This window comes from Coffea arabica, chromosome 6c (genome assembly GCF_036785885.1).
Source record: "Coffea arabica cultivar ET-39 chromosome 6c, Coffea Arabica ET-39 HiFi, whole genome shotgun sequence".
In the NCBI taxonomy this organism is placed as follows: Eukaryota; Viridiplantae; Streptophyta; class Magnoliopsida; order Gentianales; family Rubiaceae; genus Coffea; species Coffea arabica.
This window is the reverse complement of record NC_092320.1, coordinates 9,978,701-9,990,491: the sequence shown is the minus strand read 5'-3', so window position 1 is coordinate 9,990,491 and position 11,791 is coordinate 9,978,701. Positions and strand designations below refer to the sequence as shown.

The 11,791-nt window shown below is 36.7% G+C and overlaps 3 protein-coding genes across 9 annotated transcripts; 1 reads left to right on the top strand and 2 right to left on the bottom strand.

The window, feature by feature from the left end:
- The first annotated feature begins 181 nt into the window (after nucleotides 1-181).
- LOC113692047 (large ribosomal subunit protein eL31) lies at nucleotides 182-2,051 on the top strand. 4 transcript variants are annotated; one of them, XM_027210384.2, is made up of 3 exons: nucleotides 182-324; nucleotides 483-592; nucleotides 1,540-2,051. In XM_027210384.2, exons 2-3 carry the CDS (start codon nucleotides 510-512, stop codon nucleotides 1,817-1,819), a joined length of 363 nt encoding a protein of 120 aa, XP_027066185.1. In that variant the 5' UTR covers nucleotides 182-324; nucleotides 483-509; the 3' UTR covers nucleotides 1,820-2,051. The 4 variants fall into 4 exon arrangements, with proteins under 4 accessions (XP_027066185.1, XP_027066184.1, XP_071908846.1 ...); XM_027210383.2 differs by having other exon boundaries at nucleotides 286-376; XM_027210385.2 differs by having other exon boundaries at nucleotides 316-372.
- A 1,061-nt stretch (nucleotides 2,052-3,112) lies between these two features.
- LOC113693747 (uncharacterized) lies at nucleotides 3,113-5,797 on the bottom strand. 3 transcript variants are annotated; one of them, XM_027212405.2, is made up of 7 exons: nucleotides 5,543-5,797; nucleotides 5,336-5,397; nucleotides 5,149-5,232; nucleotides 4,351-4,405; nucleotides 4,035-4,170; nucleotides 3,585-3,635; nucleotides 3,113-3,508 (listed from the first exon to the last, which is right to left on the bottom strand). In XM_027212405.2, the coding sequence occupies exons 1-7, from the start codon at nucleotides 5,640-5,642 to the stop codon at nucleotides 3,409-3,411; spliced, it is 588 nt and encodes a 195-aa protein (XP_027068206.1). In that variant the 5' UTR covers nucleotides 5,643-5,797; the 3' UTR covers nucleotides 3,113-3,408. The 3 variants fall into 3 exon arrangements, with proteins under 3 accessions (XP_027068206.1, XP_071908844.1, XP_027068207.1); XM_072052743.1 differs by having other exon boundaries at nucleotides 4,351-4,378; nucleotides 5,543-5,796; XM_027212406.2 differs by lacking the exon at nucleotides 5,149-5,232 and having other exon boundaries at nucleotides 5,543-5,796.
- Nucleotides 5,798-7,871: 2,074 nt separating this feature from the next.
- On the bottom strand, nucleotides 7,872-11,138 carry LOC113693822 (asparagine--tRNA ligase, cytoplasmic 1). 2 transcript variants are annotated; one of them, XM_027212549.2, is made up of 6 exons: nucleotides 10,530-11,138; nucleotides 9,506-10,114; nucleotides 8,930-9,183; nucleotides 8,716-8,845; nucleotides 8,503-8,561; nucleotides 7,872-8,269 (listed from the first exon to the last, which is right to left on the bottom strand). In XM_027212549.2, exons 1-6 carry the CDS (start codon nucleotides 11,001-11,003, stop codon nucleotides 8,086-8,088), a joined length of 1,710 nt encoding a protein of 569 aa, XP_027068350.1. In that variant the 5' UTR covers nucleotides 11,004-11,138; the 3' UTR covers nucleotides 7,872-8,085. The 2 variants fall into 2 exon arrangements, with proteins under 2 accessions (XP_027068350.1, XP_027068351.1); XM_027212550.2 differs by having other exon boundaries at nucleotides 9,506-9,979.
- Between the last annotated feature and the right edge of the window lie 653 nt (nucleotides 11,139-11,791).

Below are 11,791 nucleotides of genomic sequence, written 5' to 3'. Positions count from 1 at the left end.
TACGTAGTGCATCCATCTGGTTCGATGATGGTTTAGCTTTTATTGGCTTCTATTAGGTTCAGTTGGGTCTTTCCCTTAAGTTAGGATAAAGTATGATTATAAAGATAAAGTAACGATTAATAAAAAAAAAAAAAAACAATCGATCCTAATATTAAGTTTGGTTGGGCCAAGAAAAAATCTGTGGCAAGATGGCCCAATATAAAGATCCACAAATAATCCGTTCACGAGCGGGCCCATCATCAACACCGCCAGCATTCACCCGTCAGTAGCCCTAGTAATTGAAAGGGTCTTACAACTGGTTTGCCGCCACGATCCAGTGTTGAGGTCTCTTGTATCCTTTCTCCCGCTCTCTTCTCTCCCCTTTCCACCAGCGCATGTATCTGAGAAGCACACAGATTCTAATTTCTTCTCAGATTATTAGAATTGCTTCCGAGCAAACAAAATATTGATAATCTGTGTTTTCGTTGTTTGTACTGATGCAGTGTTAAACAAGCAGAGGGGCAAAGAAAATGGTGGACAAAACTAAAGGAAGAAAAGAGGAGGTGGTTACCAGGGAGTATACCATCAACCTCCACAAGCGCTTGCATGGCTGGTAATTTTACCACGCACAGAAATTTTCACCTATGCCCTTCTCCTGTTCTGTCTTTTTTGTGAAAATTTAGACTTGCCTTCGTGACAATTTATTTCAATGATGTGTGTTATTTGAAGTCGAGGAAGGGTCTTGATCGTTAGGATCGATAAGATAGTTCTTATTTACTTTCTGAAATAGAATTGAATTTCGTGGTAGCTGTGGATAATAAGTTGCAGCATCAGTAAATGGGAATGGGAAAGGAACCAGTTGTGGCGTCTTTGTCAATTCTGTAGGACTTAACCCTTTTTAGTTGTTGTTGTTCGTCAAGTTTTATGGTAGTTCTTGTCATTAGTCCTAGGTGTTTTGGTTTAGCTGTAATCCAAAACTTTGACGCTGATCACTCTGTCATTTGTTGTTTCCTTCATGACACACGCAAAATGTCCTCTACTCGGGTCAAGGCTTTTGATTTGTTGATGTCCTTTCATGATTAACCAATAAAAGACGGTTTTGTTCTGAATTTAGGAGTGTTTCTATTTTCATGAATTTTAAGGAAAGGTGAGATAAAAGAACTTGAAACTTTACCAGCCTGTGTTTGGTTTGAGCTGTGGAGTTTGTTTTCACAAGAGCAACAATTCTTGCAGTTTATATCCTGTAATTTTTGGAGAAAAATTTCTATGCTTGTCTGACTTTGTTGACAAATCCATTTCTTTGAAACTTTTTTCCGCTCAAACAGACCAAAAATACACTTAATTCCCTTTATTGCTTTTCTTCTTAAAAAAAAAAAAGGTTTCATAGACAATGCCGTCCTTTAAAAATGTGCATCACTTGGCGTTGTTTGTGGCTTGACAAATTATGGCTGCTTTGATGGATGGTACTTGCAATACAGTATTTTGGTCATTGACGTTTGTCATCCAGGCTGCCCTATTTTGTTGCTTGGATTAATTGTGCGGTCTTATCATGGTTAACAGCACTTTCAAAAAGAAAGCTCCTAAAGCCATTAAGGAGGTCAGAAGATTTGCACAGAAAGCCATGGGAACAACAGATGTCAGAGTGGATGTGAAGCTGAACAAGTACGTCTGGAGCAGGGGGATCCGAAGTGTCCCAAGACGTGTCAGAGTTCGTATCGCTCGCAAAAGGAATGATGATGAGGATGCGAAAGAAGAGCTTTACTCTCTTGTTACTGTTGCAGAGATCCCACTTGAAGGGCTGAAGGGACTGGGTACCAAGATTATTGAAGATGATGAATAGTCTATTACATTTGACTGGAATGATACATTAAAGTTTTTGTTACTTTTCTTCGTCCATGAGATGGATTTGGTTTTTTCACAGTTTATTCTGTTCTTAAATTACCAGATTACGTGGCTTATTCAGATGATGTTGCTGCGATACATGTTTTTTGGCTAGGAAGCTGCAAGTTTTGATGCTTTGTCCTTGTCAAGCAATTCTCTTTCAATGCTGAGTTTAAGTTATTTTCTGTGGCTGCCGAACTAGGACTTTTTGTTGTATATGCTGCCAGTCATGTTTGGAATGCATCTAGAACCAAAGCAACTCAGCATATGCATTTTTATGCTCAAGCGAGCCTAATAGAGTTGAACAGTATAGTGTTGAAGCTTGTTTGTTTGTCATCAGGCTTTGATTGGTTACTTCGAAGGCCGAATTCCAAGCTAGAGTTTGTTAAATCGAGCTTTGAGTGAGCATCTTAAATTTTTACATGTAAATTTCAAGTTCTATGCTTATTAAGCCAAGTTAAAGCTGAGTTTGAATCTATTAACGCTTTTTATTTATTGAAGCAAGCTTGGTTATTTTATTCGAGTGGCTTGATTAGCAATTAAGCTGTAGCTGTGTCATAAAACCTGGCAGATTCATTGCTATATGATGGAAATTCGGCAGATGCTATATTTTCGTAAGCTTTTGTTCCAAAGAAATTATTCAGCATTTGCGTATCCAGCTAGTTATTCAGTTGTCATTTCTAGATGAGCTTTTGTTCAAAAAGAATTATTCAGCATTTGCGTTAACTAGCTAGTTATTCAATTCTCATTTCAAGCATTCGATGTAAATACGAAGAATCTATTTTCGTGGCAATGTGGCAATCACATTGTTGTTGTGACTGGCCTATGATCAAGTACAAGCCTTCGTAGATGATTGGAGTTCCGAGAATTTGGAATAATTACTATAGTATTTTTTGTGATGTAATGTATATGAGATAAAAATGTGATTGGAAATATAAAAATGTGGATTGAGAAATATATTTATGGTACAAAGCAAAAAAAATTTTTTTGGAAAAATTCACTCAAAAGAAAAGGCAGAACAAGTAAATACCACACTTGATCCCACAAGACGTCTAAAATACCTGGGAATTGGCATTCAAGCACAGAAATGGTACCAAGTCCATGCTTTACAACCAGTCATTTTGTCTCTTAGCCAAGTATTAGTGAACCGGTCTGGCAAGTGATACCTTTTGAAGGCTTTTCAAACACGAGGACAATTTACAGCATAGGTATAGCACCGGGATATTTGATTGAATTCTGAAATACCAATATGTGAACGAAAGCAAAAGAACCATAAAATACTAAACAAAAAATTCTGTGAAACAGTCAGACGAGCTAAGCTATGTTAGGATGTGCACTAGTTGACTATACAATCACCAAGACAAGATGCTTCTGCCATGGAAAATGATGCATCTTGACAAGTAAGCGTTCTACAAAGTAACCATTCGACTTGAGGACCAGTGAAGCCGGTCCTCTTGCCAAATAAGCCAACTTCTCTTCACTGAAGAATCAAAAGATTGTCGTGTATGTCTTTTATCTGTTCATTTTTAACAATGATCCAAGTGGAACTTAACTGGCCTTGTAAGAATACATATATCCTCGAAGTTTTCTAACTTCTTCAGATGACTCATTCAGTAAATGGTCGACATAAAGGCAGACTCCAGCTCCACTGCAATTTCAGGGAACCATATTCTGCTCATTTACTCAATCAAGAATTAAATTAGCATAGTTCAAAGCAAGCTCACCTGAGTGGACCTAGAGGAAGCCACAAAATATCCCATCTAAACTTTGACAATCTGTGAAATAAAGGAAACAAACATTATATCTTCATTCAGATCAGATTTATGATCAGTCAAGTTTGAATGCAGTTGCTTGTTTACTAAAATATGAGCCAACTTATTTTTATGAAAGTTTTGTGCATTATATTGTGAAACCCCAATACTAATTGCAACTACGGCTAAGTTCAAGTAGCTTTCATCCTTGATTAAGGAAAAGAGATATAAAAAAGTCAATTATTCTACCATTCTTTACAATGTTCTTCAAATCAGATAATAATTGCAACTATGGCCCAGTTCAGATTAAGTGAAGATGATGTGAAAAAAGTTGGTTATTCTACTATTCTTCACAATGTCTTCTGACCAGATTGCAATTGAGCTAGCGCATACAGACTCTTGCAGAGTCAGGTAATAACCAACCTCAGCATGTGATGCAACCAGAAAAACATCAATAGTAAGCCAGGACAGCAGGAGGACCAGAGCCATCGGCGACGGTGCTTCGAGTTATGCAGTAACCCCTTAATGGCCAGTAAGCACACCAAAACGGACGCCCAATCTGCCATATGTTCCAAGTCAGCACCAAGGGGAGCAAACAAAATTGAGTTTTTTCAATATGATTGCAAATTCTGAAGTAGCACATCATATGTGTCAAAAATTCCAATTACTTAATATCATCTTAGTTAGACATCAGTTGACATATAGCTGCTTGCAGATAGGAGCAAAAGAGGAAACCAACCTGCTGTTATGATGCTCCATGAGTCAACCTCGTACATAAAATAAGCATGATAGCGCTGTTCATCAGTAGACAAAAGAATGGGCAATGAACACTTATATTGAGCACTTAAGAGGATATAAAACCGCTCGAGAGCATTGCGTGGTACATTTCATTGGTCTCGCTATCATCTACAAAAACCTAGATGTGACTTTTGAAAATTTGCAACTTAACAATTTAATGTCCTTGGGGAAATTACTGTGAAATAAAGAAAATTAATGCATTCTGTATAAGCTGGAACATTACATATGATGATAGATTACCAACTTGATATGCAGGCTAAGATGACGGTTTTGCCGGATGTCTACTATGCGGATTATGCAGCAACATGGAAAAAAAGAAACTGTTGGAAGATCAGTTGTCATAACTTTTCATCCCTTCCCAACCCCTGTCAACTAAAATTTTTTTAACTCATAATGAATTTTTAAAGCTACAAATGCAAGAGAACGGTGAGCAAATCCTACTTAACTTCATTTCCTGGCTAATAAACTTACAAAACAAACAAAGAATTAGTTCTCCTAGTGAACTTGCTTAACAAAAGATTGGTGAGATATTAAGTCCTAGGCAGCCTAGAAGGTGAGAACAAGCTGATTTACCCCAAATGCTAAATTCAAAGCATCTATTGGTTATTCAATTTTGTCCCAATGAAGTTCCAATTTCTTAAGCAAACTTTACAAATAGATGTATACATATAAGACACATCTGTACATCCTGCACTTTAATGTTTGTAAAGGAGGAAAAGAATTCTAGTGAAGCAAATACCAATTCCCATGGAAAAAAGGCCTGGTGATAAATTGAGTATACAAGAAACACCACGTAGCAGAAAAGTAGGCCAGCAAACACGCTCTACAATTGAGAAGACCAGAAAAAAAAATAGAAAAAGAAAATATGAGATGATAAATTGAGACGGAAAACAATACAAAAATCGATTGCAAAGTAGAGAAAAAACCCTCCAAAGAAGAGACTGTTGAGCTTGACTGCTCTCTAATGATCTGACCAGCTCCTCTTGTTCTGCATATCCAAATTGCAACAACATGAATAACCTTAAAATATACATACAAAATACAAAAAGCAATAACCAAAGTTCCGCTGAGATTAGGTTTTTTTTTTCATAATTATTCCCGAACTGAAAATGGAGAGGAAAATAGAGGAATACCTTGAGGGTCCATGGGACGGGAATCATCGCGAGTGGGAAGAGAGAGATTATCATCCTCATCCCCCGATTTCCTCCATTTCCTCGTTAGCTTCTGCATCATCAATTTTGTGTAATCCCCACCACAATCTCTCTTCACTTCCAGGAAGTTACTGATTCAGTCTAGTTTTATTCTTTCATTCTCTGCTGGATAATCAAACTGGCTCACCACGACGTCGTGGTGACGCGTCTAAATGTGTATAGTATAATGCCAATAATTAATCGGGTTAATTACACTTTGTCCCACCAGCTTTTAAACACTTTATTAACATGTACACTTTGCTTTAAAAAAAAAAAAAAAAAAAACCTTGCCCTTGAAGAAGACCAGTCAAGATTGAAAATCTTTAACTCTATAAAAAAATAATAAAATAAGAGATTAAATGTTACGATAAGATTGCTTCTTTCGTTGTTGAAATCTTTTTTTTTTTTAAGTAACGATTAACTTTTTATACATTAATAGTATAGTAATTTTTTTGCATTAGTAGCTGTCAAGTTTAAATTTCAAACTTAAATTCATGTTATGTGGCATGGTTTAAACTTGTTAGTATAAAAAAAATTATATATTAAGCGTGTATAAAAAAGTTATCCTTTTAATAAATTGCTTAATATCTACTATTTTTACTCTTTTACTGTTAAAAAAGGTCAAATTTGATTAATCTATATTTAAAAATACTAAGTCGAGTCACGAGTAGCATTTGTTTCTGAAGTCAAATAATCTTCTTTATGGTTTTAATATTGGTTTTAACTGGTCAAAAATATAAAAAATAAAAAATTCTTCAAAAAATTGCTACGAAAGTGACTCTGGTTTGGATTGCCATTTTCTAGATTTTCTGTGTAAAAATATACTGTAATAATTTGATATATGTGAGATAAAAAGTGTTTGAAAAATGTGATCACTAAAAAACGTAAAAAATTTTCTCCAAAAAACTTCAATCCAAAATCCATGAGGCGAAAGAAGCAACCGGAAACTCCCTACCTTGAATTTCAATTCTATTATTTTGACAAAAAAAAAATTGCAATTATGTTCTTTTCAGTTTGCCTTCTAGATGTTGTTAATTGTGTACAATTTGCAGACATTATTTAAAATTTGCTAATTCTATACCGATTGTCGGACCGTATCAAAAGATACATAATTTATCAAACACTACTATTAAATCATACAAAATACTAATGTCCAACTTCATGAGCCATGAACACCAAATGAGATAGAGTTTGAAGGGAAAATTACTTGACATGTCAAATAGTTGGTTGAAGGTAAGGAGAGAGTTCCATATAAAAATACAAAAAACTTCACTTTAGTTCCATTTGCATGCCAAGTTAATCTCATTTGATTCCATAATCATTTGGATGAAATGTAAAGTAATTAAGTATGTTTACATATAACTTTTTTTTTTATTTGTTTAGATCAATTATCAGACATGTTAAATAATTGATTGCGAAAATCATGACCAACATAATTTTTTTTTTTTAGATTTTGAAATGTCCATAGGACATCCAAGAGCTAATAACTTTGTTTTATAAATGCTCCTTTAACCTAGAAATAGTTAATTGTAATGATCTTAGTGTCCGTTTAGTGCTCAAGCATTGAGCAGTTATCAAGATGTAGAATGGGTTAATCCTAATCTATTGTACTAATGATAAAATGCATGTATCGAGCCTTTGCTCGTTTATAAATATTTTAGCTCGAACAATGAAATTTTATAGTTTCGTCACAAAAAAAAAAAAGGAATTCACCGTTCATACCCTCGTTACAGATTACGCTTCTCCCCATTATGATAATCCAAATTTTCCATATACATTTTGTTGTGATGTCAATATTCCTGTCATCCTATCAATTACTACAAAAGCAAACCAACGCAATCTCGTCTTCGAAATTAAAAATTGACGAAACTTAAAAGAATAGGCTCAAAGTATTCCTTTCTCCACCAGTCAAACACAAATGATTCATGATACCCATCTTTTAGTAACCGAGAGTATTCATACCGGACACCGGCCCGAACATCATCAAAAACACTGTTCAGATCAATTTTATATAAAATGCACAAGATATAATTCTATGCACACACGGTGCAATTCACTTTCAATAACGTGTAACTATAAAACAAAATTTTATAAACTCCACCCATGATGTGAAGAACGATATACAAAATATAATATGAACCTTATATTTTTTTTGACTAAATCTTGACCATCAACTTTTCGGAATAGTTGCAGAAGGAACCATTGCTGCCCTCCTCCATTCATACCATACATGACGGCAGAGACAAGTCAGATAAAGTATCGCAACCGCAACTGAATGTAAAAGCAAATCAAAATATAGAAATACTGCTTGGTTACAATAACAAAAACCTCGTTCATACGCATATGACGGAGCCCAAAAAATCGTGATACTGTGCATTCGAGACTTTTTTTGAGTATTTGTAAGCATTTAATGTCATAAGAATTTTAAGGTTAATAAACTAGTTGAAAATTCAAGCATCCATAAACTATATTCTAGGTTTTTAATTTTAAAGATCTGCCCTTCCAGGATATCTGGGGAACGGGATGACATCTCTAATGTTCTCGATCCCTGTAGCAAAAAGAATCATCCTCTCAAAGCCTAGACCAAACCCACTGTGCTTGACAGTTCCATAGCGTCGGAGATCAAGGTACCACTCGTATGGCTCGAGTGGTAGATTCATCTCCAATATTCTGCATTAAGAAAAACAACAAAAGCAACAGTATCTTTATTAGGCAGTGTTACAAGAGTTTACCCAAATGAGGTTTGAAAGTGTACTAGAATATAAACATGTTGTCACACACCGGGACACTTGTTGAAAAGCATCGATCAAAGATATCAAAGCACAAAGGAACAGTTAAAGGAGAACAAAACAGGTTTGAGGGACTGGAAAGTTATCAAAGCTAAAGCACTAACAGTTGCATACCTTGCTCTGAGAACCTCATAATTCTCTTCTCTTTGGCTTCCTCCCACCAATTCACCCACCTGAATTAAGAGAATAGATCAGCAAACTAATACCTTTATTCCCACTGAAGTAGAGCAAAGAATAGCCATACACGCACTCATGTTGGGGGGGGGGGGGGTAAATGCCATACAAATACCAAAACCTACTGCATAATAGCATATGCCAAGAACATACCTTCGGTACAAGGACATCCATTGCTGCAACAGTCTTCTTGTCTTCATTGAGCTTCATATAGAATGCTTTAATTCCTTTGGGATAGTTGTAAACAATGACAGGCGCTTTAAATTTCTCTTCAGTCAAGTATCTAGTGACGGAGCAAAACAAGAATCAGAACCCAGGCACAGGCATACGAATCTGAAAAAAAGAAAAAAGGAGATAGATGTGTTACCTCTCATGTTCAGATGCCAAATCTATTCCCCATTCTACTTTATTCTCAAATTTCCTTGCTTTTGACACCTCCTCAAGAATTGCTATGGCTTCTGTATAAGTTATCCGGTAGAAGTTGCTTGAGGCAACCATTTTAAGTCTATCGATGCAAGTTTTGTCAATATGGGCGGCCATAAACTCCATGTCAGCGAGGGAATAATCAAGTAACCACTGGCACAAGAATTTCACATATGCTTCTGCACAGTTCATATCATCCTACATACACAACATTCAACCTCAGACATCTCTGGTGAAGCAACAAACATATCAACCACCCGTATTCCAGATAAAAAAAAATTAGCGAAAATAAAAGAGACATGACAAAGAAAAATGCAGCTTGAAAGCAGTCCCCAGTTGCAGGTATATGTCAGGATTTCGGCATTAAACAGCAACAGAAGCTGACTTTCAGGTTTTTACCCAATGCCACAAAATTGGTTTAGCAATTGTTTCACATTTAATGGGGGAAGGGCAACCAGAGTTCTCATCATTTGAGACACCATATAGCTGCAATTTTACTCTAAAGAAGTGTGCTTATTACCTGGAGATCAGCAAACGCAATTTCAGGCTCCACCATCCAAAACTCCGCCAAATGCCTTGATGTATGTGACTGTTCAGCTCGAAAAGTTGGTCCAAATGTATAAACACTACTGAGCGCACAAGCAAATGTCTCAACCTGAAGTTGCCCAGAAACAGTCAGAAATGCTTGACGAGCAAAGAAATCTTCAGAATAATCTATTTTTCCATCCTTTTTTGGTATGCCAGCACTAAGCTTACATCTGTTCCCCAACCTAAACCTCTCTTGCAGCTTCACAAGATTCTCTTTAGCCTTAGTAAGCACCGCAACAGCAGCACTAATTTCTTCCTTGCTAGCTTTAGCAGATTTGAGTTGAGCAACGGCTTCTCCCTTCTCCTTAACGAGGAGCTCAGCAGCTACTATGTCAGCTTCTGAAGGAGCAGGGTTCTCTTTAAGCTCCTTTTCCAATTTTTCAGCCTCATTAATTAAAGTTGTGACCTGAAACATCTCACCAGCACCCTCACAGTCACTAGTGGTTATGATAGGAGTGTGGACATAAAGAAATCCATGCTTGTGGAAAAATGTATGGGTGGCATAAGCCAGTTCATTACGGATTCGAGCAACTGCAGAAATCTGGAGAACAATTCACGAAATTGTAAATAACAAGAATACAAATGGGAAAATGCAAAAGAGATATTCAGAACCAACAAACCATTTTTATGCACTTAAAATAATTCGCCACAGTAGATTACAAAACCAAAGCAAGTGGAATGAGCAACAGCAGGACAAACTTCAAGAAACTGGACATCTCCCAAATCTAAATGCAACAAAAAATCTCGATTAATGACAAAAAAACACTTTGTTGCAACAAAACACGGTTCTCTCTCCCATATTTCTGTTCAATTATTAATTCAGCGACCAGCATCCAGTAATAATTACTAGATGTCAAACATTTCCTCATCTGCATTCCAGATTGTCACGCTAACTTATTCAAATCCCCGGATACTCAAACACGGATAAGTGGGAAGATAAGAAGATTAGTGATTACAGTGTTGGTTCGGGGGCGAAGATGCACAAAATCCCTTAGGAATTCCAGCGTAAGCCTGGTCTTCGGCAAAGGATACTTGGCCGCATCAACAGTCCCCACATCCAGAACCTTCAGAACCTTGAGCTCAATTTTCTGCTTAGTCCCCTCGGGAGGCTTCTTAAGCTCGCCTTCCACGTACACGGACGTGCCGGTGGGCACCAAATCGCCAAGCTTGTGCACGCCGGACTCCACTATGACCTGCAGATTCGCCGGACAAGAGCCGTCGTTGAGTTCCAGAAACGCGAAGGCACCTTTCCCCTGTTCTCGGCCAGTTTTCACCCATCCTCCGATTTTCACAACTTGACCTGCTAGTCCCGCCCCGCCATCGGGCCGGCTTAGAATAGAGTGGATCAGGACCCGGCGGGAAAACTGGGCCTCCTCGACGGTGCCGCTTAGGGAGAGCTGTTCTAATGGCGGCGTCGAATCGATCGACATTACGTGCTTTGATGAAGAAATGTGAATATTTTTGTTACGTTTTGGTGGTATGGGTAAGGAGACAGAGAAATGATGGAGCAGCGCTAGTTTTCTGTTGTGACGAAAAACCCTACTGAGGAGCCTTGGTGCGTTTTTGAAGATTTTATACTGCATTTGACTGGTCCTTTATTTGTGTGTTTACAAAATGGGAAAGAAGTTATTCCAGCGAATCCGGTTCTTGACGGTTTACTTTTTACTACACTAGCACCAAGCTTAAGTTCGAACTCCATCAATATCAATACTATTTCGAGTTCGACCGAATATATAAATTTGAACTCAAATTCAATTCGACATAATGAAAATCAAACTTGATCTTAACTCATTTGAGATCGAGTAAATTATCAGCCTTATTGAACTCAAGTTTTTTTTCTTGTTTTTAATATTTTACATTTTAGATTTATTAGGTTATCATTTTGCTATCTATCATGATTTTTTACTGAACATTATTTCATTTAAATTTATTAAACACAAACCCATAATAGTCGTTTCATAATTAAAATATATAATACATAAATAATAAATATTCGATTAAATTCATCAAATACTCGAATATTTACTTTTGATGCTTGAACTCGACACGTTACACTTAACGAATACCTCGATTTTGAGTTCAAACTCGATCAAACTGAATTTGAGCCAAACTTTTGACCAAACTGCTCGTAAGCTACCAACTAGCAGTTCGACTTGATAGCACCTCTACCACGCTTGCATCCACAAATCCTATTTGCTAGTAATTAATAACAGGGCTA